Here is a 27796-nt window from a genome sequence, read left to right as displayed (position 1 = left end):
TCCTCCAGTTCCACACATTCTCTTTTTCCTGATTTAAAAGAATTTCCACACCTTCAGAACTTGATGGGATTAGAAGATTTTGATTCATATGCATTTGGATGCACACTGACAGTGGTGGCGACGACATGTGACAATACGACTGTCGACTCTGTCACATCACTCTAGAGCAGGGGTGGCTAACCATGTGCCATGGAGAGCCATGTGTATGCAGGTTTTCATTCCAGCTGGACTCCACACCAGCTGATTTCACTGATACATTCTTCCTCTTTGGCTGAAGGGTTGCTAATCAGTGAAATCATCTGGTGTGGAGTCTGACTGGAATGAAAACCCGCATACACATGGCTCTCCATGGGACATGGTTCGCCACCGCTGCTCTAGAGCTTAACGAATTTCTACACAATAAACAGCAACCTATAAGATGGCAGTAGGTCAAAACTAACTTAAAATATGTAATCATTTGTATCAGGAGTGAGCCAGATGATTTTTCCTTTTCCGGATTTTTGCAGCCACGAGAAATTCCTTTTTTCCAAGAGGACAGGAAAAAAAACAAGAGCCATCTCTGCATCTGTCATTCATATGGAGGAATCTGGCAGCCATGACAAGTTGGACAAGCTCTGCCTACCCCCACTTTGGATGTAAACATGGAACAGAAGTGCTTGTCTGAATGCTGACTGCAGGCGTGGACCCCCCCCCCCCCCGGCGCTGTTTGCCTGTGTCTTCTTCTTGTAAAAGGACAGAGTCAATGCACTTTTCAGCATCTGAGCCCACTAGACCTTGACTTTTTCTATGTCTAAAGTTGACATGGGCACCTCTTCCTGTACGGTGACAGCCTCACCCGTCTGGCAGCAGCTGTGCTGGTGCTCCTTCCAGTCCTGGAACAATGAAAACAGAAGAGAAGCGGTAGGTGGTTAGATATTGATTTTGTAAAGTTAAAAAAAAGTGCTGGGAGTTAAAAAGGAACAAATCCAACATCTAAAAAAAAAAAAAAAAAAAACAGACTAAAAAAGTTAAGAACAAGTCATTAAAATAACATTGTATTTCACTTCTGTCCCTGATAACTTAATAACCGTGGAATGATGCTTTGTGTGTGCGTGTGTATTGTATATGTGTGTATATATATATATGTGTGTGTGTGTGTGTGTGTGTGTATACAAAATATATGCATGTATACAAAATATATGCATGTATAAACAAGTGAGTGCTTTCATTGGCTGGCAAAGGAAACCAAGAGCAGACTATCAGGCTCTGGACTGCAGTGGGGGTAGTTGGTCTGTACTTGGGAAGGCCTTACTTTTCTCTGGCAGAACGTGGAGCAGTAGTTGACCTTGTGACAGCCGGTGCACTCACTCATGGCTTCCCGGCCACAGTTCACACACATTTGCTGTGGGGAGAAGGGATGTATACATAAGAACATAGAAAATCAAGACCGCTTGACTTACCAAGCACAACAAACTGGAGAGGATTCTGGTTTTCGTTACTATTTGTATGAAGACACTCAGAAAGCATTACAGTTTCGCCGAAATGACACACGTGGTACAGGTCTTAGCAACAGCCTGGGAGGAATATCGCCAGAAGGGAAGCTGTATCACTCTTGACATATACATCATACAAAAATTCCACATTCAAACATTTCCTGTATAGGGGAGCCCCTCTGTTGATATGAGTTTTTTTTCCTTCGATGAGTCTGGTCTTGACTGCGAGCACACAGCAGCAATACTGGCTTCCTGGAAATGGTAATGTAACCGCCACATTGCACACGAAAAGGCTCGGCGTGTGGCGAATGGTAAGTGAGTACTCAGAATATGTGGTAGATACGAAAACCCACCTTTAGGTAGAGGAAATGACAGACGGCATTAAACTTCGAGGTAAACAAAAAGAGCCATATATATATATGTATATATTTACACACACAGACACACACAAAGTCCCACATGCCACCCCTATGGTGTTTTCTGTTGAGAGAGGATCGCAAATGGAGTTGCGCTTGAGTACCTACGACATGATCACAACAAAAAGACCAAGGGCAAATGAGGCGCGCAACATGTCGGCATGTAAACTGCGCTAATTTCCAACTCAACCCATGTGGCATCCTCCTCCTGCTTACGAATACATACGCTCCCTGACATCACATGGCCTTCAAGAGCACCTGAGCTCTTTACACATTGTATATGACAGGGTTATGAGAATGTGAGTTCTGCTGACAGACTCACTTTTTAGGTGTGTGTGTGTGTGTGTGTGTGTATGTGACCTTGTTCAAAGTCAGGCTCGCTGTCTTGCGTTGGATGGAAAGATGTGGATGCACAGAAGTAGATGCGCACTCGTCAAAAAGGTGCTCTTTCACCACTTTTTCTAATTGTTCTGTGTGTGTGAGCGTGAAATTGTGTGCATGAGTGTGGAGTGTGTGCGTGTGGTGTGTGTGTGTGTGTGTGCAGGGCACATCGAGCTACATACATTCACGATGAGCTCTGTGATCTCTGAGCCCCTCTTGGCCTCAGGGTTGTCTGGCTGCTGAAATGAGATCTGGCTCTGGAACGGTTGGCCGAGGGGACACTGCAACAAACAGGAATCACACACCCACACACACACACACACACACACACACACACACACACACAGTATGACCTGAGATTATCAACATAGTACTGTTGCTGGGTGAAATTTTAATTTCTTTTTTTTTTTAATGTACTCACATTTTTTAATGAGTTTAGAAAACTTTATGATCATTGATCTTAGGCTTAGTAAACACTTTAAAAAAAATCCTTTATTTATGGTCACTCTTTTAAAAAAAGTAATACCGTTCCAGTTAGATTTAGTGATATTTTGGAGCGTAAAAAGGTTACAGATGGGAGTCGCTTCGATTTCTTATATTTATTTCATGATATGCTGCAGGCATTTTTTCTTTTTTTTCAGACTCCCTCCCCTTTTTCTCCCCAATTATACTTGCGCCACTCTTCCGAGCCGTCCTGGTCGCTGCTCCACCCCCTCTGCCGATCCAGGGGAGGGCTGCAGACTACCACATGCCTGGAGTCGCCAGCCATTTCTTTTCACCTGACAGTGAGGAGTTTCACTAGGGGGGATGTAGCGTGTGGGAAGATCACGCCATTCCCCCCAGCCCCCCCCCCCACCAAACAGGCGCCCCAACCGACCAGAGGAGGCGCTAGTGCAGTGACCAGGACACATACCCACATCCGTCTTCCCACCCGCAGACACGGCCAATTGTGTGTGTAGGGACGCCCGATCAAGCCGGAGGGAATACGGGGATTCGAACTAGTGATCCCCGTGTAGGTAGGCAACATAAAAGACCACTATGCTACCTGGACAACCTCGCAGGCATTTTTTCTCCTGGACTCAATCACCTTCTTCTGTGGCTGCCACCGCTTCTCCCTCTAGTGGCCCCCCCTCCCATCCGCCCCTGTGTGTCTGTGTTGTGTTTGTCTGCTGTCTCGTTTCACCGCCGTTTGTTGCGGGGCGACTTTGAGTGTTGGAGGAGCACTATGTAGGTTTGATTTATTATTATTGTTATTATATTGATCTTTTAATGGGATAGGCTACGGTATCATTGGTGAATTTCTTGTAAAGCGCTTTGAGTGGCTGTTGAAGCTAGAAAAGCGCTATATAAAATGCAACTTGATTGACTGATTAATTGTTGTGACTTCTGATGTGATGTGACAGTGACTGCGACTTTTACTGAATGGCAAACTCACACCAACTATTCAAATTGGCTGAATCCAGCCCATTGAGATGAGGTTGAGGGAGGGTCATTTCTACGCTGGAGCTACGGCCATTTCTCCAGAGATTAAACCAGCGGCATTTAACCATGTGCCATGGGGGGGTCAAGCCCATTTACTTTTCATGCCGTTCCAACACTACCCCAGCTGATTTCACCGATTAATCCTCCACTGTTACATGAAGGTGTGTTATTAGCAGAGTGAACTTTTTTTTTTGTTGCATATCCTTGCAGTGCTGGAAGCTTGGCAACTAAAACCACTAAACACAACAAAATGAAACAGTTAAATGGTCTATTCCTTCCTGTTGTCTGATGTCAGACAGAATTGTCAACTCGTTACACTCCATTTCCATCTTCAGTCTGACATTGCCTCCAATCTAACTGATTTCCATGGGAAAAGATTCGATTTGCCTAACCAATCACCAGAGACCAAAGGTATCTGCCTGAATTTAATGTCTTTTTAAGTCGACACTGATGTGTAGCCATGCCAACATACTGGTTTTGCTGGGGTTTTAAGAGTGGGGCGGAACAAAGGTATAAAAAATTCACGATGTCGGGGGATATAGATTGGCTAATCGTTAGTTGCCCCACGACACGCATTGGATAATCACTTTTTCAACCGAGAAACCGCTGTTTCATGTCGTGATGCCAGGCCAGAAGAATCAGTCAACTCGGTGGAGTGGGCGGATTCAAACATCTGGACCCAGGCAACTCCTGCCTCATGACTGACTGCAAACCATGGCACATTTTTTTAAAAATTTATATTCCAGCAGGGCACAAATATATAAAATCGGATGATGTGATGCTGCTAAAAGGATAGCTTCCTCCACTTTGGACTCTTCGGTGTGACCAGCCCCTCAGAGGTCAACAATCTGAGCAGTTTTCCTATTAGTCAAAGGCACAAATTCACGTGTTAAAGATCACCAAAACCGAACTATATGCACAGGTATCGTGAAAATTAACTTTGCTGGGGCATCTGGGTAGCATAGCAGTCTATTCTGTTGCCTACCAACACAGGGATTGCCAGTTCGAATCCCCGTGTTACCTCCGGCTTGGTCGAGTGTCCCTACAGAGACAATTGGCCGTGTCTGCGGGTGGGAAGCCGGATGTTGTTATGTGGTGCCCTGGTCACTGTACTACTGCCTCCTCTGGTCGGTTGGGGCACTTGTTCAGGGGGGAGGGGGAACTGGGGGGAAAAACGTGATCCTCCCACACGCTACGTCCCCCTGGTGAAACTCCTTACTGCCAGGTGAAAAGAAGCGGCTGGTGACTCCACATGTATCAGAGGAGACATGTGGTAATCTGCAGCCCTCCCTGGATTGGCAAAGGGGGTGGAGCAGCGACCGGGACGGCTCGGAAGAGTGGGGTAATTGGACAGGTACAATTGGGGAGAAAAAGGGAGCAAAATCAAAAAAACAAAACAAAACAAAAACAAAATAAAATGTAATTTTTTTTTCACCCAACCTTCCCAGGCAGCAATGTAAATGTCTTCGTATTTTTATCTACCCTTGATGATCTAGGGCAGACTGAATGACTCAACATGACATGTAATCTTGGCTGTGATGTTTTTTTGCGTAGCAATACTGTGTAGCTGTACTACTACTTCATATAGCAGTACTATGATTATGATATGATATGATATGAGGGCCTGTAGCCCTGTGATGGACTGGTGGCTTGTCCACGGTGTGTCCCCGCCTGCTGCCCAGTGACTGCTGGGATAGGCTGCAGCATCCCGTGACCCCAATTGGGATAAGTGGCTTGGATAATGGGTGGATGAAAATGTTTTCACTTCCGCTACCAGAAGTGCATCCACTGATTTGAGAAAATTCTATTCAGATGAATTTATTTCAGTATAAAATGTGGTGGTCGTAAATGCCGGTGTGACTGGGGCAATTTTCAATGAAATCAGCTGGTGTAGTGTTTGGATGGAAACAAAGACCGCATGCACATGGCTCTCCATAGTTCAGGGGTGGGCATTCTTACCCAGAAAGGGCCAGTGTGGGTGAAGGTTTTTGTTCCAACCAAGCAGTTACACACCTGATCCCACTAATCAACCAGTAGAGTCTTTGCTGAGGAACTTGATGAGGAGACACAGGTGTGTAACTGCTTGGTTGGAACAAAAACCTTCACTCACACTGGCCCTTTCTGGATAAGATTGCCCACCCCTGGCATAGGACATGGTTGAATGCCACTGGATTAGACCAAAGTGTGATTACCCATTTTTACACAATCTGAAAGCTACTAGTGGATTCATCCTACCATAAAAAATATATATATATATTTTTTAATATTGGCATAACAGGTGCACTACTCCAAGAGCCTCCCTGTATTCTTTGTTCCCACAGACTTGGGCCCTTGCCTCTCTGGAGGCTCTTGTCTGTCTCTTGTGTTCATGAGTCCTTCTTCAATATTTGTGACAGCTCTTGCTATGCATCATCCTCACTCTGCAACTTCTCTGTCTGTCTGTGTGTGTGCTATGTTTAGGTCTGGCCGCTCTGTGTATGAGAGTATTGTTTACTTTTTCCTGGGCTCTGTGGTACTTAACTGATGCTGCATGGAACGGTCCGGCTCTGTGGGGATTTTTGGGGAGGATGCTTCACATGCTTCTGCATGCTGCACTGTTCCGGGGTTCATTTTTTTGCCTTGTTTTGTTATCATTAATTCTAGTCATTGGGCTTTTTCTCTCAATCTTTTAACACACTGTCTACTTTGCTCATTGTGTACCTATGGCACACCTGTCCATCATACAAGGATACCGCTTCTGATGCCATTCCTGAAGTTTCTCCCATTTTTTTCAAGACTGTTTTTTTTCTTGCCGAATGTTCCTCACCTGAACTAAGAGTCTAAGGATAGACAGTGTCAACCACTGTTGTCAACTCCTCCACCTGTTTTTTTGTTGTGTGAATGCAAAGCTCTCTCAACTGTTATAAAGGGTTATACAAAAAAAAAATTGAAACCACACCTCCCATTACAAACACTTGACTAAACTGGGCCCATGACAGAAGGTTGCAACCTTCACAGTACTACACAATACATAACAAATGTCAAAACTACATCATAAATAATGGGTGGAAAGCAAGCAGCCTGCAGTTTAGTGTCAACTCATCATGAACAAATCCAAAATTAGAAGATAAGGAGTTTAAAAACTCACAGGGATCAAAAAGTCTTCACACATTAAAAAAACAGCTCTATGTAATACAAGTTTTACCATCATTTCTTTTCCAGCACTTGAAAATTATTTTAACCTTGCCTGTTATATTGATTGGTTCTTGTTGCTTCCTTTTATGCAAGATTTATTTTTTGTATTTTTTTTTCTGTTTTAATTTTTTACCGTTTTACCGTAATTTTACCGTTTCATCATTTCATCACTGTTTGTATAGCGATGAGTCTAAACTAAACTACACAAAACTAAAACAGTCTACTCACCTCCTTTTTTGTGACATGACCTTTGTCGTGACCTGTGTCCTGTCCTGACTGGCCGGCTTGCTGCTTGGCCTGTTCAATGAGGGCTTTGAGCTGCTGAACATTGCTCAGCAAGGTGTTGGCTATCTCCTCCAGGTACAGCCACATACTCTTTGGTGGACTTTCGCTCACCACGGGTCCCATGGTCTCCACTGGGGCCAGTGTCCCCACCGGCCCTACCTCCAGCCCATTGACTAGGCTTGGAGATGGAGGGGCCACTGCCATCTTCGTCTGCACTGACTGGGGAACCATGGCCAGGGCTGGGAGAGCCGTTAACACTATGGAGGACAAGGAGGGACACGGAGGGGGAATTCATGACTGAGATAGTTCATTAAGGTAATATTTACAATTGGCTTTTTGTATTAAAGTTCTGTAAACCTGAAATGTGACAGTAACATAAGCGCAACATAATATTCTAAAAGTACTTATTACACTGAAAGTTACCCTGATATATGGTGTCAACACATGTTGCCTTTTTCAATGTAATTCATTCATGTGATTACAGGAAATGGTCAACTTAAGGCCAATCTACAACACCCAGAAAAACCAGATGATCTTTTTCTCCCCAATTGTATCCGGCCAATTACCCCACTCTTCTAAGCCGTTCCAGTCACTGCTTCACCCCCTCTGCTGATCTGAGGGGGGGGGGCTGCAGACTACCACATGCCTCCTCTGATACATGTGGAGTTGCCAGTCGCTTTTTTTCACCTGACAGTGAGGAGTTTCGCCAGGGGGACGTCGCGCATGGGAGGGTCACGCTATTCCCCCCAGTTCCCCCTCCCCTCTGAACAGGCACCCCGGTAAACCAGAGGAGGCGCTAGTGCAGCGACCAGGACACATATCCACATCTGGCTTCCCACCCACAGACACTGCCAATTGTGTCTGTAGGGATGCCTGTCCAAGCCGGAGGTAACACGGAGATTCGAACCGGCGATCCCCGTGTTGGTAGGCAACGGAATAGACTGCCACACCACCTGGGTGCCTTGACCATGATTAATAATTTTATTAATTCCCGTGGGGCAATTCTTTCTCTGCATTTAACCCATCGTAGCTGTGTAGCTAGCAGCAGTGGGCAGCCGCCGGCAGCACCTGGGGACCAACTCCAGTTCTTCTTTCCATTGCCTTGCTCAGGGGCACAGACAGGAATATTAACCCCAACATGTACACTACCGTTCAAAAGTTTGGGATCACCCAAACAATTTCGTGTTTTCCATGAAAAGTCACACTTATTCACCACCATATGTTGTGAAATGAATAGAAAATAGAGTCAAGACATTGACAAGGTTAGAAATAATGATTTTTATTTGAAATAAGATTTTTTTTACATCAAACTTTGCTTTCGTTAAAGAATCCTCCATTTGCAGCAATTACAGCATTGCAGACCTTTGGCATTCTAGCTGTTAATTTGTTGAGGTAATCTGGAGAAATTGCACCCCACGCTTCCAGAAGCAGCTCCCACAAGTTGGATTGGTTGGATGGGCACTTCTTTGAGCAGATTGAGTTTCTGGAGCATCACATTTGTGGGGTCAATTAAACGCTCAAAATGGCCAGAAAAAGAGAACTTTCATCTGAAACTCGACAGTCTATTCTTGTTCTTAGAAATGAAGGCTATTGCATGCGAGAAATTGCTAAGAAATTGAAGATTTCCTACACCGGTGTGTACTACTCCCTTCAGAGGACAGCACAAACAGGCTCTAACAGGTACTATTTAATGAAGATGCCAGTTGGGGACCTGTGAGGCGTCTGTTTCTCAAACTAGAGACTCTAATGTACTTATCTTCTTGCTCAGTTGTGCAACGCGGCCTCCCACTTCTTTTTCTACTCTGGTTAGAGCCTGTTTGTGCTGTCCTCTGAAGGGAGTAGTACACACCGGTGTAGGAAATCTTCAATTTCTTAGCAATTTCTCGCATGGAATAGCCTTCATTTCTAAGAACAAGAGTAGACTGTCGAGTTTCAGATGAAAGTTCTCTTTTTCTGGCCATTTTGAGCGTTTAATTGACCCCACAAATGTGATGCTCCAGAAACTCAATCTGCTCAAAGAAGTGCCCATCCAACCAATCCAACTTGTGGGAGCTGCTTCTGGAAGCGTGGGGTGCAATTTCTCCAGATTACCTCAACAAATTAACAGCTAGAATGCCAAAGGTCTGCAATGCTGTAATTGCTGCAAATGGAGGATTCTTTGACGAAAGCAAAGTTTGATGTAAAAAAAATCTTATTTCAAATACAAATCATTATTTCTAACCTTGTCAATGTCTTGACTCTATTTTCTATTCATTTCACAACATATGGTGGTGAATAAGTGTGACTTTTCATGGAAAACACAAAATTGTTTGGGTGATCCCAAACTTTTGAACGGTAGTGTATGTCTTTTTGATGGTGGGAGGAAACCGCAGCACCCAGAGAAAACCCACCGCAGACACGGAGAAAACATGCAAACTCCACACAGAGGATGACCTGGGATGACCCTCAAGGTTGGACAACGTCAGGGTTCGAAAGCAGGACCTTCTTGCTGTGAGGCGACAGCTCTAACCACTGTGCCACCGTGCCGCCCAGTGGGACCTGACCTGGGATTGAGAGTATCGCGAATAGTCCTTGGCTTTTTACCGTGCAAGGAGTCCAATATGGGTGAGGTTATAAATGTCACAGTTCAGTCACAAGGAGGTTGGGTTGTCATTCACAGGGATATTTACTAAACTGACCTACATTCTTTTGTCAATTGACAAGCCCAACTGCACCTGGCTGCTAAGTAAGATAAAATAAAATAGAAGACATATTTGAAAACATTGTAATGTTCTGATGTAGGTGGAGCAGGGTGGATGTACGAGGGCTTAAAATTGGGCTCTCTCCAGTCGGGGGGGAGTCTACACAGTCAGTATGCATTTCTTTCATACCATAATGTTCCATTCTCTCTCTTTCTCTCTCACTTTTGATTTTTATTATATTTTTTTTTGTTGCTTTCTTTTTATTGGCATTTATTTGATCTTTATTCTGTAATTGTTTCTCAACCCTTGGGTAGGACTACATACCAGGAGGAAAATAAGCCCTCTTCTGCCCTGTCATGCACTTGTGGTACTGTATGAAATTGTGGAATTGACTGGTGTTGGTAGCGCTGGGTGATATTGATAAAATAAAACATCACACTATTTTTGACTGAATACCTCAATATCAATAAAGTGACAATATTCTGTGTGTCTATTAATGCTTTCATAAGGTATTTACACACAAGAACATTCTGAGAAATGATCATCAGTAATGTGGATATGATGACTAGCAGGAAGAGGCATTCACTGTTCATTTGATTCAGTTAAAACAGTGGAATAAATTCAGAAAATTATATCACTTTACTGTAATTCTTCCTTTAAGATCAGGAAATGACAACACTTAATTATATCACCACATTACTATATATTCAAATTGCCAGACGATATCTAATCTTAAATCACGATAACGATGCTATATTGATATTATCTTCCAGCTCTATGGTGTTGGTGTAGTGGCTGGTGTCCACCAGTCAATGTATGTAAGAGACAAATCTTAGCTTTAATAGTACAACTTGTTGGATTGTGGAATGAATTTTCTTTCGATAAGCCAAGCCAATCTTGAGTAGCTTCACTATTTTGCTCAGAGACAAAATTTTTCTTTCTAGGTAGTTTCCTGCCTGCATCATTTCTGTGTTTACAGGATGGGGATTATCGTACCACATCATAAAAAGAAAGGAGGGCACCTAAAACAGCAGTTACTGAAGCCGAAGGGGGGTGGGGTGCTGCTCATTCACTTTTCCTGTCCAGGTTTTTCTTAATGTGGGGATTTGAAAAAGATGAATAAAATCACATGTCTGCAATCACTGACCCAGGAAGTCAGCAGCTTTTTACAACCCTGTTAAACACCACAGAACCAGCTAGCCAGTAGTTTGTATTAACCTTTGGTGAGGAGCTTCATGCTTCAGCCATCGCTAAAGACCCACATGGTGCCAATGTGGCCTTGGTTTTGCCGTTGGTGCACGCAGTCATGTGATATGTGCATATAAACTGAATGGAGAGGCCGTGTCTTTGAGCTGGCCCGCTCTGTCTCTGCAGGGTGCTCATTCTCTCACCGACACCCAGCAGGATGCTCCCTGGACTGTGACATTTCCAAAGCAGGTGGACCGTGTCAAGCATCGGTGAGAAGAACAAGGCAGTGACTCACGTGGAGATGATAAACAGTGGCCGTTCGCATTGCTTGGACATCGTGATGATCCTGGATGCGCCTACATCACTTTTTCCCCGTCAATCATGCCATTGATGTGTTTGAGCTTTTCACTATTGAAATAGCAGCGCAGAAACAGACACATAAAATCCATCTGTTGTATTGCAACTTGCCGGTGGGAGCTATTTGGGCAGCCAATCAAACCACTCAGCTGGAGGTACCCATTGTGTAACTTGGCATATTTAAACCAAGAAAAGAAAAGAAAAAGCTTAAATGACAAGTCAGTGAGGAGGGAAATTATCTAAACAAAATGCTGAGGGACTGGCAGGGTGGCACATATAAACCAATCATGCACTGAGAGGGGAGGTACACAGGGTCAGAAAAAGACAAATGATCAGCGGGAGGTAAGGAAAGAGAGGGAAAAAAAAAAGACGATCCAAGTGACAAACAGGATGAAAGAAGAGTGATGAGAACAAAACCATCCGAGAAAAATCAATGGCAGGAAAAGAAGAGCAGAGAGCAAACTGAAGAGAATATATATAAGCGTGTGTTTGAGTGTGTGTGTAGCAAGTGTGTTTGGGGCTGTTACTGTGTGCAACTGAGAGTTTGGGCGTGAATAAGTGCATGCATGCCCACATATGTGTCTGTGTATATGTGGTCACAGCCTGTGAGATCTACCTGGAAAGCCAAAGCAAGATTAGTGGTTTGGAGTAGAGTCCTGCACAGAACTGTTTCCTTAATCCCACTCCCGCTGCATTTCTGACCATTACCGCCCGCTCCTGCAATGTGTGTGCCCACTCCCGCCCACACCTGCAAATGTTCTGACCATTGACGCCCGCACATTAGAGTTCCATTGATTTTGTCTTCTCCCATCCCGCAGGGAAAATACGTTATTTTATTGTGTAGTATTAATAAAGATGCATACCTGTCGGTAATAACATAGCGAAATTATGTTGTAGTGCATAATTACAGTCATACAAGTGCAATAATTACAGTTATTCTAGTATAATACTTACACCTATTCTAGGGCAAAATTAAATTGTATTTATTCATTTTACTTATTTTATAACATGTAACCCAACCACTGAGGATGCACAAGTCAGTGTATTCTTAGTGCTGGAATAAATGGGGAAGGTTGCATCAAGAAAGGCATCCGGCATAAAACCTTTGCCAAATCAAATATGCAGATCATAAATTAGATTTCCGTACTGGATCAGTCAAGGCATGGCTTACCAATGACTGCCACCGGTACTGTTGGCCAGCAGAATGCCGGTAGAAACTAAGGTATAGTTGGGTGAGGGAGAAGGATGGATGGACAGATAGATGGAAGGAGAGAGGGAAGGCATGTCTAGAGGCAGAGGGAGAGGGGGTAGGGTAGGAGTGTGGAGGTTAGAGTCAGAACTTTTAATGTTGGCACTATGACTGGTAAAGGGAGCGATCTGGCTGATATGATGGACAGAAGGAAGGTAGATGTACTGTGTGTGCAAGAGACCAGGTGGAAGGGGAGTAAGGCCAGGAGCATCGCAGGTGGGTTCAAACTCTTCTACTATCATGCAGATAGGAGGAGAAATGCGGTAGGGGTAATCCTGAAGGAAGAGTGTCAAGAGTGTGTTAGAGGTGAAGAGAGCGTCGGACAGAGTGAGGAGTATGAAGCTGGAAATCGAAGGTGTGATGATGAATGTTATCAGTGCATATGCCCCGCAAGTTGGTCGTGAGATGAAAGAGAAAGACAAATTCTGGGTTGAGTTGGATGAAGTAGTGGAGATTGTAGATTGTGGAGATTGTGCAGGTGGCTGGCATGACAGACAAAGATGCAGAGGACAGGAAGAGATGGAAACAGATGATCTGCTGTGGAGACCCCTAATGGGAGCAGCCAAAAGTAGGAGTAGTAGTAGTAGTAGTAGAACATGTGTTGTTGGCTGTGGTTGGTTGTTTTATTTTGTTTCATTACCCGGTGTCTTTTAACGCACTGATCACGAGTAGTGCTCCTAATTTTGTAATACAGTGGTTGGGTGAAGCAGAACATTTTTTACATCAAATTTACCATATTTAGCGGACACATTGTGTTTAACTGTCAACAAAGCATTTCACGATGACAGTTACATGGCCAAATGTCTCTACAGCAAAGTGCGATACATTTCTTGATAATATTTTGTTTAATATGATATTATATTAATAATAATATTATATTATTAATATAACATCTTGTTTAATATTGTTTATTATGTCCTGGGTAAGATGCTAAACTGCAATCGCAGGCTGTAGAGGGGTAGTACCTTACCTCAGCAAGGGCCCTTTGGCTAAGGACGACATCCCTACTGACAGATCTGGTCCTCCTGCATGCCTGTATGGTACTTCCCATGGTGCCCAGTCCAGCCAACACATCGGGATAGGAGAAGGGAACTCTGATTTGAAATCCACCTGCTACCTTGTGGGTTGATGCCTCTTTAGGCAAAGGCTAGGAGAAGGTAACTCTGAATTCAAATCCCCGGGCAGTCTACCCTGCTGTCAGTACCCGGAAAGGGTAAACCAAGAGTAAACCATTCCACGGGCGCCGCACGGCAGCTGCCCACTGCTCCTAGCTACACAGCTAGGATGGGTTAAACGCAGAGAGTGAATTTCATTGCATGTATGCATGTACAAATGACAAATAAAGTGTATTCTATTCTATTCTATGCAGGAGAAGTGCTTTATCTTTGAGGAGAGCTTACTTTGATCGGGGAGAACAAAGCAGGTATGTTGCCTCAACCCAGAGGTGCCAGATTTGGCCCCACTATAGATCAATACTTTTGCACATTTGTCACAACAAAGTCCTGTTTGTTTCCATCTTTGTCAGTAACAGTACATTTTTTTTCCAAATGTGAGACTTGCCTTGCTTTGCTTTTCTATTGTAATGACCTGCTTTGATCCTCTTTTCAAGTTCATTTGTTGACTCCACCCTTCTGGTTACCGCTAGCTAAATCCCAGGACCCGCAGTTTACTTTTTTACTGTCCACTCACCATCCACAGCAAGGTTAAAACTACCCTCTTCCCAATGCAGTCCTCTAGTTTCTAGTTCTTCAGAGTGAAATTATCTTACCCCGGCCAATATCATCCTTCTTGCAGGAGAAGAGAAGGTGATTGCTCACAGTCAAATGTACAGAGCCCACAACTACCACTTTGTTCACCACAGAACATGGTCAATGAAGCAAAGAGACAGGAGAAGGGGAAGGGGAGAAAGATAGCGTGGTGGGGTGTGAGGGGTGGGAGAAGAAAGAGAGGCTAAAGAGAGACAGTGAAAAGCAAAAGCTAAAGAAGCAGAGAGAAAAAAGAAAGATGGCAACAGAGAGAAAGACAAAGGGGGAGAGAAAAGGCAGAGAGAGAGAAAACAAGAGTGAGAATGAAAGGAAGTGAGGGATGACGTCAGAGGGGAAACACAGCATCTGCAAGGCGACACAATTCCATTACAGCCCCCATTGTCAAGCCCCCAGAGAACAGTTGGGATATTGGCCTCATTTCTATTTTGAGCCTAAAGGTAGCCTGACAGCTGCATAGCATCCGCATGGTCAAGGAACAGCAGTTGTACTGCAATTAGCATTATGTATCATATCTCATCATATCTCAAATAGCAGAGACGAATTATAGTATGTGACTGTGTATGTTTATGTGTGTGCGTGATTTTATATATATATATATATATATATATATATATATATATATATAGATATATATATATATCGATATATAGATATATATGAACTTAGCACAAAAAGTAAGGAAATGTGTATTTGGTAGATTATTTCTTTGTTGTAACAACGCTTCTTGGCAATAAATCTTATATCAGGCAGCTGATTGTCAGCACCTGGGGTACCAGAAGCTCAAAACAAGAGTCAATAACAACAGCATAATAAGCTGTTTGGCAATGGCAGAGAAGATTGTGGGTGAGTATGTGGGTGCAACCCACATACTCAGCTCTGTTGCTCATCCCACAAATGCATGTTCCTTACATATGTGGCACCATTTAAAAGGGAAATAAACAGGCTTTCCAACGGTAGTTGTCTACTTCCACTTTAAAGGTCTTTCTAATGAACATTTAAATCACATTGTGCTAAACAGAGAAAGAACAAGGGAAAACATGGGATGAAAGCAAGAATAAATGCGCACATTACAAATAGGGTTCCTCCCCACAATACAGAAACCGTAACTAAACACAATTAATAATGTAACTATTAAATGAATAAGAAATATTATGTCAACACAAATAAGTTTTCTCCCTTTACTTGGACTTAATATCTATAATTTTTACTTTCTGTCACTGTGAAATTTACAAACCTTTTTCAGCTGACTTTCCCGGCTCCAACTTCATTAGCTAGCACTTCTTTTTCATAGTGGATTGGTATTATCGGGGCTATGGGGGTTTTGCGCCTCAGCAGTCCACATTGTGATGCGGGTCATCTAGGAGTTTTAAGCTCAAACTACTGCCCTGCTTGCCACAGTCTTTCTGAAAGACAGCATCAGCTAAATGCATGAGATATGATTTGAAAAATAAACTGGAAATTAGACAAGAAAATGAAGAGGCAAATGCTCGGCAGGAGAAAATGAAAAAAATTAGGTGTGCACTCAGTAGAGTGCAGATCTCCATTAGGCGTATGCCTCTCCTATCCTCTGGTGTTCGACCTTGGTGACAAACCACCCCTTTTTTTCACTTACCGAGAGAAGGCAAATACACACACACATGGACAGGGAAACCAGTGTTTTTCCTGCCATCATAAGACTTTTGCGCAGCACCCAAGTCAATTGAACAGGAAATACAGGGGGAAAAAAGTAAATATGTAGTGCTCAAGCTAAAAAAAAAATCTACCTAATAAAAATATTTTGCCCGTCAGTCTGTAGATGTGCAGCCTCCTAGGCGGACACTCGCACGAATGCGACCAAGTCTGACATGAATTTCAATGTCTTTATTAAAAGACTTAAAATGTATTCAACCGTCACGGTTTTCATGATTGAAGAATGAAGATGAATGAAGGCACATGGTTGCTCTGCTAATCGACTTTCATTGATTCTAAAGCAATACAACAATGGTAAGAAAATAATTCAATGTGTTTAACCATCACGGTTTTCAGCATACGAAATGAAGGCGAATGGTTGCTCTGCTGATTGACTTTCATTCATAAAACAATGGTAAGAAAATTGCTCAGCCATAGGAAATGTTTTATCGTAGTTAGCTACTGAGATGACTGCCAGCTGTGACTGATTAAGCCTACTCTTGAACTTGTATTTTTGCAGAAGTTTTAACATTGTAGACTACGGCACTTCCGTGTGGCGGTGAGGTTAATCAGGTGAGTTATTTTTGGTTCAGCCAGTGTGTTCTTCCAGTTCTGCTGTGCTGAGGTCAACAATGAATGAGTTGCTTGCTTGTGAAATACTATCGACTTCTCATTACTTTCAAGACTCACACCTGAATACATAACGTTTTGGTCTTGACACTGTTGCTGCCCAATCTAAGTCAAGTGTAGATGGGAGTAGCGCATGTGCACGGTTGACTCAGATCAGGCAGCGACAGAAAGAGTGTTGGTCGAGTGAGCTATACAGTGAATGAAGAGGGAGCGGCAATAGCATGAATAAACATTTTTCAAAGGTTCTGAATTACCGCAACCATGAGAGGTTATTCATCATACAGTCATAACGGTGCACAAAAAAATGTTTTAGGCTGATAGGACCAGTAATTTGCGAGATTAGTCGAGGACAGATACACAAACCCATACACACGATCAAACGCAATATCCACTCCAGGCTACCACCTGGTGGAGATAAAAAATGATGGGGGGAGAGACAGACCCCGAGAGAGGCACAGTGCCTGAGGTGAACGCAATCTAGGGCTGGAGTCAGTCATGTGTGTAATGGGGTCTCAGTAGACGGGTTCTCCTCCGCTGGCAGACACGTCCTAAAATAACCATGCATGCAGCTCAGCATCCAGTTTAATTGCATGAAGGTTTCCAGACAGGTCCGGCAGGGAGAGGGGGGAAATAAAATGTGCATGTGCATACATCCTGTGAAAGCTGGTGAGAAACGAACCTTTTCTTTGACGCATGTGAAACCCGTAGATTTGAAGTATGTGAAAATGAGAGAGGAAGAGAAAGAGAGACAGTGAAAATAAGGTGTGACGAGAGAGAGAGAAATAAATAAGGTGTGACGAGAAGGGTGTGGGGGGAGCCAGAGAGCAAGAGAGCAAGAGAGAGAGAGAGGGAGAGATGAATGAGTAAGGGTGTGGGAGTACTGTGGAGGTGGGATGCTCTGCACCAGTACAGGGAGTATATGGGAGACAGCTGCTGCTGACGATTTCTACCCCAGCCACCAGGACCGGCTCCACCCTGAGGGGCTGGGAGTGTCTGAGGGTACAGCGCTCAAGGGCAACAGGACACCACAGAAGAGAAAAATCTCTTCCCCTACATCTTTGTCCATCATCTTTCTTTTTAAATATTTGACTGCATCATATCTGCGTGTCATATTCTTCATAAATTTTATAATTCTGTTATCCTCTTCAATGTTGTATTCTGTAAATTGTGTAAACACAACATCCATTGCACATTGTCCACCTTGGGAGAGAGATCCCTCCTCTGTTACTCTCCCTGAGGTTTCTTCCTATTTTTCCCCCTGTTAAAGGTTTTTTTTTTTTTTTTTTTAGGGAGTTGTTCCTTATCCGATGCGAGGGTCTAAGGACAGGATGTTGTGTTGCTGCAATGCCCCTTGAGGCAAATTTGTAATTTGTGATATTGGGCTATATTCTAAAGCTCTAGTTTCTGGACGGCGCAAGGCTGGCTGTAGCGCTAACGCAGACATAGTGACAATTTCGTTTCGCAAAAGGTTTTTTTTTCTCTTGCCTGGATGAATTTGCTAATTTCTAATTTCTGGGCTTGCGGCAAAACGGGTGTGGGTGTGGGTAAATATTACGCCTGCGTCTCTACCTGGTCATACCACATCTTAGCACAGACACAGGCACTGTGTGGTAGTTTGCAGGCTTTAGGCGAAGGTGCACTAAGCAGACTTATCCAAACTCACACAAGCCATGTTTGTGTATGTTATGTTGGTGTATTTCGTGAATAATTTCACTGATGACGACTGTCCTAAACCTTTTTAATCACAAAAAAAAAGAAAGCCTATGTATCATTGTCTTCCAACATACAACAGTCAATGTGAATCATTATGCATGGAAAACAACATGGTGACGGGGATTCAACCTGAATGAACTGATTGCCTAGGCTAATTGATCTGTGATCACAACTATTTAAGGTCTCCTGCTGTGTTCATAGAAAGCACAGGAAAGAGAGAAAGATGCTGGTGGGAACGAAGACACGTTAAACGGTAGACGGTCAAATAATCATGTTTGCGTGTTGTCTCACATCACATTGGAATTGGTGTTAATGTCTGCTGTATGTGCACCTGGCGACTCTGCACCTCCCCCAACAAGGACATCAGTTTCCTCCTGGCGGAAGGGTGTAGGCACGGAAGTAGCCGTGATTGGCTGTTGCGTCGGCCAATAGACAGCGCGGAACCTTGAAGCGCACTGACTTGAAACAAACGATGCGCACTGAAACATTTAGCTAGCTAGCTTACAACTGACCTTAACATTGCCAGAGCCTACTGTAACGATAGCTAACGTTAACACTTGCTAACAATGGAAATTCAAAAAGAGTTTAAACCCTAACCCTAATCAACAACCAATCACATCTACTTACATGCCCACACCCCGCTGGATCTAGCATCAACCTTACAAAACTGGCAGTCCGCCATGACAGAGCATGCGCTGCTTTTAAAGGGACTGAGAGGAGCTGATTTGATTGGCCGTAACAGAAGCCGCCCCCACCACTACTACTGATAATTTATTCCTTCTAATACAACCCTTTTAAAACTGTGCCTCTGTTGCGCCCGTTTACCTCCGGCGCAGCATGTCCTGAAGTTAGCAAGAAAGTATTGGCCACACCTTAGAGCGAGTTGCGCCGCAAACTAGTGCCCTCACCTTTGACTGCGCTATGACCCGGAAACTAGGGCCCAATATGTTTTAGCAGCTTGTTGTTTTGTTTTATTTTGTTTTTTGCTATCTTACGTTTTCTTTTTTAAAATAACTTCCATTGCATTTAAATGCTAGTGATAGAACTACACAATGTATATATTTAATATATATATACGTATATATATATATATATATATATATACATACAGTATATATAAACACTTTGCACAGCACACCAGTGTTGTCTCTATAAATCCTCATGATGAGCCTATCTAATCTTGTTAACAGGTGTAAACAGAGAACAGACAAATCTTGTCGTTAATGAAATGGCAAGTGTCCAGCTATCCAAATACATCAACAGCTTTATCAGTTACAGGGCAGTGTTAAAGACACTGATTATGCCTGGACTTTGATTAATGTGATTAGACAGTGGAGCGATATCTTATTTAGTCAATATCTGTCACTGCCGTTAAATGAAAACGGTGTCTGGAAGGCTTTAGTTGCTTATAATTTTACTGATGTCAGTTTTTGAAATGATAAACCAGGTTTTTTCAAAGTGTTGTGAAATTAGGTCAGTGCATAAAAAAGGCGTAACAGAAGTCATGGTTCTGTGGTTTTTCTGTGATAATAGTTACATGTATGTTGAACCTACCCAACCCATCCTGCCGTCCTTCTACTAAAATAGGCCAACCTGTCAACATAAATTGGAGCAACATCTGTTCTGGGGTCTCAGGAAAGGTGTTCAAGGACATGGTGTCATTGCTGTATGTGGCAACTCACACGCCAGAAAGAACCACAGGAACGAACAAGGTTTTTTTTGGGGGGGGGGGGGAGCTTTACATTAGTGGCAGTGGTGCCACTAAGTTTTTTAATATAATCTATTTTAATTCAAAATAATTCATTTATTTGTAAAATACTTATTTTTCAAATAATTAATTTAGGGCGGCACGGTGGCGCAGTGGTCAGTGCAGTCGCCACACAGCAAGAAGGTCCTGGGTTCAAGCCCCCGGGGTAGTCCAACCTTGGGGGTTGTCCCGGGTCATCCTCTGTGTGGAGTTTGCATGTTCTCCCCATGTCTGCGTGGGTTTCCTCCAGGTGATCTGGTTTACTCCCACAGTCCAAAGACATGTAGGTCAGGTGAATCGGCCATACTAAATTGTCCCTGCGTGTGTGTGTATGTATAGCAGTAGGAACAGTAGTGGGTGTGTTTGCAGGGGGGCTGACTGCATGCGAGTACGTGTGCCTGCACAATATGGCTGTACACATTATGACTGGGTGTGTAACATGTCTGTTTGCATGCGATTTATTTCTTTGCACTAGGCATGATTTTTAGGTGTAAAGAATGCTGCAGTGTGTGTACAAGCATGTCTGTGTATTTATAAAGAGCAACTACAAACTAATTACAGACAATTAAGAAACCCTCAGGGATCCAATAACATCTCAATCAGCAGGGAAGTATGAAGCAATAGACATCGATTGAAGAGCAGGACATATCAAAACCCAGGGAAAAGGGAGGTGAGGGCAGTGGTGATGGCGGCTCATTAGTTTCACAGCAAGAACATGCATATCGGGTTTTCCATGACAAAGATATCAGGGTGAGCCGCCATCCCCTGGGAACTCATTAGAGCCATCGATGGACAAGCCCAAAGCCCATCAACCAATCGGTGGGCAGACATGGGAACCGGGGGCATCCCTGGATGCACGATGGGATGATGAAAAGGCTCTGGGTCAGTGTGGTCGAACAGGACTGTGCGAGCCAGGGGCCATGTTGAATGTGTGTGTGCACGAGAAAGGGGTATTGCTTCACACCTCCACGCAGGCATGCACACACACTCACTTAACTCACTTAAATCTGACATACACGGTGCTAGATAGTTTGAGGATGCAAGGACGAATGGGCCCGTTTCCTTGGGGGCATAGCTGTAAATATCCTGTGTTACACGGACTGAAAACTGAGAGCAGGTAAAGTGTATCACTAAGAATGGGGGGAAACCTCCCTAGGCAGGCTGTGGATGAAGACAAGGAAGCAATTGAGCCACTTTGCCCAGAGATGAGACCCAATGGCAGTAATGTTATTTAAACTGCGAAAAATGACTGAGTTGGGGCTTTCAGGCGCACCCAGATGATAAATACTATCCTGGCTCATGCTCTCCTCCCATCTCATTCCACCATATTCCTTCCTGTCCGTTTCCTTACTGTCCTCTTTCATTAATGTGAAAACCAATTAAAATAAGTTGTTTTTTTCTTGTTTGTTTTTTTTTAACCAGTATGTGTATGTTCAGTGTTGACTTATTGTTAGGTACTTAAGTTGCCCACTGGGTAGTACAAGACCTGTAGAAAGCCCAGGATGTGTGTAGCACACACACAGCTTAACAGGACCATAATGGACCTGACTTGAGTGCTGCGCCGCATGGGTTCAGTAAAACAGCAGTTTCAGGTGCAGTGTGAGTACTGCATGACACTGAGTCAGAACAATGAGAAAACCTTAAAAAAAAAAAACGACTTAAGTAATAAAATCTGCTAAATATGGAGCTCTTGCGATGTCTGTCTGTATAGTGAGGACCCAATACAGATTGTGTATGAGTGTTGTTCTGAGGTGATACTTTCCCACATGCATCATCATCTCCTTCCAGAAATCACTACATGTACCGACTACATAGATGGACTCAGACAGATGAACTGAACTCTTCGGAAAGGTGTGGTCCAATACACTGGATGAAATGGCATGACCTGAATATAATGTTCCATGTTTGCTTACTTTTTTTTTTTTTAACAGGGATAATGCAGATAAACATCGTTAGATGTTAAACATCATACAGATGCAATGCATACAGGGTTCCCTTGAGTAGGGCTGGGTGATATGGACAAAATCAAATATCACATTTTTGGACCAAATATCTTGATATTGATACTGTGACGATATTGTGGGGATGACTATTGGTACATTCACAAAACTTTTACACAATCAGATTTTTGATAAATAATCATCAGTAATGCCTGTATAATAACTAAGTGTGAAAAGCCCAAATAATAGAACAGTCTGGTAAGTCCAGGAAATTACATCACTTTACCGCAATGCAGCCTTTAAAATCAGGGAAAGTCAACAGCATATTAGTCATGCCATATCACGATATTACGATAGTCTCATATCACGATATCGATGTAATACCAATATATTGCCCAGCCCTACCCTTGAGTGGCCATTTTTGTTAGTTGACCATCATGCCTACAGATATACATTAAACAAGTGAATCAGAATCAGAAACACTTTGTCATTTCATTTCATGCACTTGCGCACATTTCTGTCAGCCAAGTCAGCCTACTTTGCCAGCCAACTCTGGCAGGTTAACCAACAACCATTAACTGATTAACTGCTGTTTTTTGTTTTATATATATATATATCAGTTTTTTTTCGGAAACAGTCAATGGTTTTGATAAAAGTGCTCGACAAATGAGGAGTGGAATATCAATCACATTAGCAGCTGATTAGTGCGCGACGCACGAAACAAGCTTGTACTGCTATGTATTAAGTTTTTTTTCCCTCTACACACACACACACACACACACACACAAACACACACACACACACACATATATATATATACACATATATACATATATACGTATATATACATATATACACACACACACACAAACCCATAGACACACACAATAGATCAATAGATTGATAGATATCCTGTTTGTATATATATATATACATATATATATATATGTGTACGTTTTTTTTTTCAGAAACAGTCAATGGTGTTGATAAAAGTGCTCGACAAATGAGGAGCGGAATATCAATCACATTAGCAGCTGATTAGTGCGCGACGCACGAAACAAGCAATGTATTAAGTTTTTTTTCCCTCTACACACACACACACACAAACACATTTATATATACACTACCGTTCAAAAGTTTGGGATCACCCAAACAATTTTGTGTTTTCCATGAAAAGTCACACTTATTCACCACCATATGTTGTGAAATGAATAGAAAATAGAGTCAAGACATTGACAAGGTTAGAAATAATGATTTGTATTTGAAATAAGATTTTTTTTACATCAAACTTTGCTTTCGTCAAAGAATCCTCCATTTGCAGCAATTACAGCATTGCAGACCTTTGGCATTCTAGCTGTTAATTTGTTGAGGTAATCTGGAGAAATTGCACCCCACGCTTCCAGAAGCAGCTCCCACAAGTTGGATTGGTTGGATGGGCACTTCTTTGAGCAGATTGAGTTTCTGGAGCATCACATTTGTGGGGTCAATTAAACGCTCAAAATGGCCAGAAAAAGAGAACTTTCATCTGAAACTCGACAGTCTATTCTTGTTCTTAGAAATGAAGGCTATTCCATGCGAGAAATTGCTAAGAAATTGAAGATTTCCTACACCGGTGTGTACTACTCCCTTCAGAGGACAGCACAAACAGGCTCTAACCAGAGTAGAGAAAGAAGTGGGAGGCCACGTTGCACAACTGAGCAAGAAGATAAGTACATTAGAGTCTCTAGTTTGAGAAACAGATGCCTCACAGGTCCCCAACTGGCATCTTCATTAAATAGTACCTGTTAGAGCCTGTTTGTGCTGTCCTCTGAGGGGAGTAGTACACACCGGTGTAGGACATCTTCAATTTCTTAGCAATTTCTCGCATGGAATAGCCTTCATTTCTAAGAACAAGAATAGACTGTCGAGTTTCAGATGAAAGTTCTCTTTTTCTGGCCATTTTGAGCGTTTAATTGACCCCACAAATGTGATGCTCCAGAAACTCAATCTGCTCAAAGAAGTGCCCATCCAACCAATCCAACTTGTGGGAGCTGCTTCTGGAAGCGTGGGGTGCAATTTCTCCAGATTACCTCAACAAATTAACAGCTAGAATGCCAAAGGTCTGCAATGCTGTAATTGCTGCAAATGGAGGATTCTTTGACGAAAGCAAAGTTTGATGTAAAAAAAATCTTATTTCAAATACAAATCATTATTTCTAACCTTGTCAATGTCTTGACTCTATTTTCTATTCATTTCACAACATATGGTGGTGAATAAGTGTGACTTTTCATGGAAAACACAAAATTGTTTGGGTGATCCCAAACTTTTGAACGGTAGTGTATATATATATATATATACGTATATATACATATACACACACACACACACACACACATACACACACACAATAGATCAATAGATTGATAGATATCCTGTTTGTGTGTGTATGTATATATATATATATATATATATATATATATATATATATATATATAATTATTTTTTTTGTGAAGTTGATCCTACCTGCAGTGCTGGCGAATACCTCGCCCTGCGCTGTGCCCTCAGAGATGATAGACGCAGCATCCCCTGTGGTTGTCCTGTCGAAGGTCAAGGTTCCTGATGTGGTGATCTGGCCTGATGGGGACACGGTGACTGTCGGAAAGGATGGTTGGAGGGTTGAGGAAAGTGTTGGTCAAAGACAAGGACAAAACAATTAGCAATCAGACTGAACAGATACTCCTGTTGTATATATTCTTTAACAGTGGTAAAATGTCAATATTTTCAGTGCAAGGTTAGAGTCGATAAAGACAGGAAACTTAATTAAATGCCATTTGGCTTTTTGTTGAGGTCAAAAGTAATAATAGTAGTTTCCTTTGGCTTCAACACTTTCTCTCATATCAATCTGTCTTCTGCACTTAAAAAAAATAACATAGACTACATCACACTATGAGGCAGATTGCTTATCCCAAAGTTATTCTACATATTTTACTATATTTTGGCCCATGGATAGCTTATTACCAGCAGAAAAAGAACTAACCATATGTAGACTAGAGGATATATACACCAATCAGCCAAAACCTTAAAATCACCTGCCTAATATAGTATAGGTCCCCCTCGTGCCACCAAAACAGCTCTGATCTGTCAAGGCATGGACTCCACAAGACCTCAGAAGGCGTCCTCTGGTATCTGGCACCAAGATGTACGCAGCAGATCCTAGTCCTATAAAGTTGCGAGGTGGGGCCTCCATGTATCGGACTTGTTTTTCTAGCACATCCAACAGATGCTCGATCGGATTGAGATCTGGAAAATTTGGAGGCCAAGGCAACACCTTGAAATCTGTCATGGTTCCTCAAACCATTCCTGAACCCTTTTTGCAGTGTGACAGGGTGCATTATCCTGCTGAACAAGGCTATTGCCATCAGGGAATACTGTCGCCATGAAGGAGTGTACTTGGTCTGCAACAATGTTTAGGTAGGTGGCGTGTGTCAAAGTAACATCCACATGAATACCAGGAACCGAGGATTCACAGCATCGCACTGCCTCCACCGGCTTACCTTCTGCCCATACTGTATCCTGGTCCCATCTCTTCCCCAGGAAAATGACTCACACACACCGGCCATCCACAAGATGTAAAAGAAAATGTAATTCATCATTCATAAATTCTGACGCTCACGTGCCCATTGTAGGTGCTTTCAGCTGTGGACAGGGGTCAGTCAGCGTGGACACTCTGACCGGTCTGCGGCTACGCAGCCCCATACACAGCAACCTGTGATGAACTGTGTGTTGTGACACCTGTCTATCATAGCCAGCATTACTTTTTCAGCAATTTGAGCTAAAGTAGCTCTGTGGGACTGGACCAGATGGGCTAGCCTTCACTCCCCACACACATCAATGAGCTTTGGGTGCCCATGACCCTGTCACTGGTTCACCGGTTGTCCTTCCTTGGACCACTTTTGGTAGGTACTGACCACTGCATACCATGAACACCCCACAAGACCTGCCATTTTGGGGATACTCTGACCCAGTCATCTAGCCATCACTATTTGGCCCTCGTCAAAGTTGCTCAGATCCTTATGCTTGCCCATTTTTCCCACTTGCAACACTTCAACTTCAAGAACTGACTGTTCACTTGCTGCCTAATATATCCCACCCCTTGACAGGTGCGATTACAACAAGATAATCAATGTTATTCACTTACCTCTTAGTGGTTTTAATGTTTTGGCTGATCGGTGTATCAAGGTGCAATAACTAAATTTAGAAGTCTGTGGCTAAATTTAGCCTTTGCAGTCAAGTCAAATCAAGTCAATTTTATTTGTATAGCCCAATATCACAAATTACAAATTTGCCTCAGTGGGCTTAACAGCAACACAACATCCTTAACAGCAACACAACACCAACACAAGAAACAGCAGTGGCAGTGGCTCAGGAGTTAGAGTGGTTGTTAAGCAATCAATAGGTTGCTGGTTTGATCATGGCTCCTTACCGCATAGCCAAGTGTCCTTGAGCAAGACATTGAACCCCTAACTTCTCCTGACAAGCAGGTTGGCACCTGAGCTTCTGACACGGTATATGTGAATGTGTTGTGTGAGTGGGTGAATGTGAGGCACTGTAAAGCACTTTCAGTGCTCTGCTGAGCAGAAAAGCACTATATATAGACTATTTAAATACAGTCCATTTAAACAACATTGGAAAAATAGGCCCACTGAACCTATTTTAAACAAGGCTCCACCCAATTTCGAGGTTTGGTGTGTGACTAGGAGTGACAACAGACAGCAGAACAGATAATTTAGAGTTTGCAAGAGGTTAGTGCTTCCCAATGCTCTGTACTCTCAAGGACAATGGTCTATATGGACTTCTTCACAAAGTGATGCCTTAAGTATTACCTTTATTGCCCATTGGCATCTGGATGCATTCAAAGGGGATTTCTAGCAAAGAACTTTTCTTCATAACTGTAACACAACATGAGATGCGTGAAGTGCCATAAATCTCCTCAAATAGTCTACCTTTATGATGAACAACTGGAAAGTGAGCCACGGCTCATAGACAAGAGTTTACGGTTCCATTTGGTGCAGCCAAACAAAAATACCTATCTGTGATAAAATTCTATTTTGTCCAATCCCTACTCCAAATGCTGTTTCATGGGACCTTTAATACCTACTATATGGGAACGTAATGGATTAACAGTTAAGGTCAAAATTATTAGCCCCCTTTATGAAATCAAACAAAACCCTTAACTTTTCCATGGAAATTACCGTAACCAAAAGTGTTTATAGTTTAATCGCTTCCAAAAGAACAAGGATAAAATCTCCACTAAGCTTGATTAAGATATTTTACTGATGCGCTGAATTGAAACAAGAAAAAACAAAAATGACAAGGCCAAAATTATTAGCCCTCTGACAATTAATAGTCAATAGTGTAACCTTTCTGACTCACAACTGACAACAACCTCTTATGGTGGTTCCTAACTAGGTCGGCACATGTCTCTTGAGGGATCTTAGCCCATTCTTCCACGGCAAATTGTTCCAGCTCATCCAAATTGCGTGGTTTTCGAGCATGGACATGAACCTTGAGCTTCCGCCACAGATTCTCAATAGGACTGAGATCTGGGCTCTGAGAGGGCCATTCCAGGACCTTGATTTTGGTGTCCTTCAAAAAGTTTTGGAACAAC

The 27796-nt window shown here is 42.8% G+C and overlaps 1 protein-coding gene across 2 annotated transcripts in view; it reads right to left on the bottom strand.

Moving 5' to 3' along the window:
• Positions 1–298: 298 nt before the first annotated feature.
• The window catches only part of deaf1 (DEAF1 transcription factor), a 61508-nt gene continuing 34010 nt past the window's right edge, over positions 299–27796 (bottom strand). For both annotated transcript variants that reach the window (XM_056282133.1, XM_056282134.1), the window contains exons 9-13: positions 24652–24780; positions 7154–7467; positions 2452–2550; positions 1292–1381; positions 299–872 (exon numbers count right to left, since the gene is read on the bottom strand). In XM_056282133.1, coding sequence (XP_056138108.1) covers positions 768–872; positions 1292–1381; positions 2452–2550; positions 7154–7467; positions 24652–24780 — 737 coding nt within the window. In that variant the 3' untranslated portion in view covers positions 299–767. The remainder of the gene's footprint in view (positions 873–1291; positions 1382–2451; positions 2551–7153; positions 7468–24651; positions 24781–27796) is intronic.

This window comes from Lampris incognitus, chromosome 6 (genome assembly GCF_029633865.1).
Source record: "Lampris incognitus isolate fLamInc1 chromosome 6, fLamInc1.hap2, whole genome shotgun sequence".
Lineage (NCBI taxonomy): Eukaryota > Metazoa > Chordata > Actinopteri > Lampriformes > Lampridae > Lampris > Lampris incognitus.
Note: the sequence above shows the minus strand (reverse complement) of the source record. Positions and strands in the feature narration are given on the sequence as shown.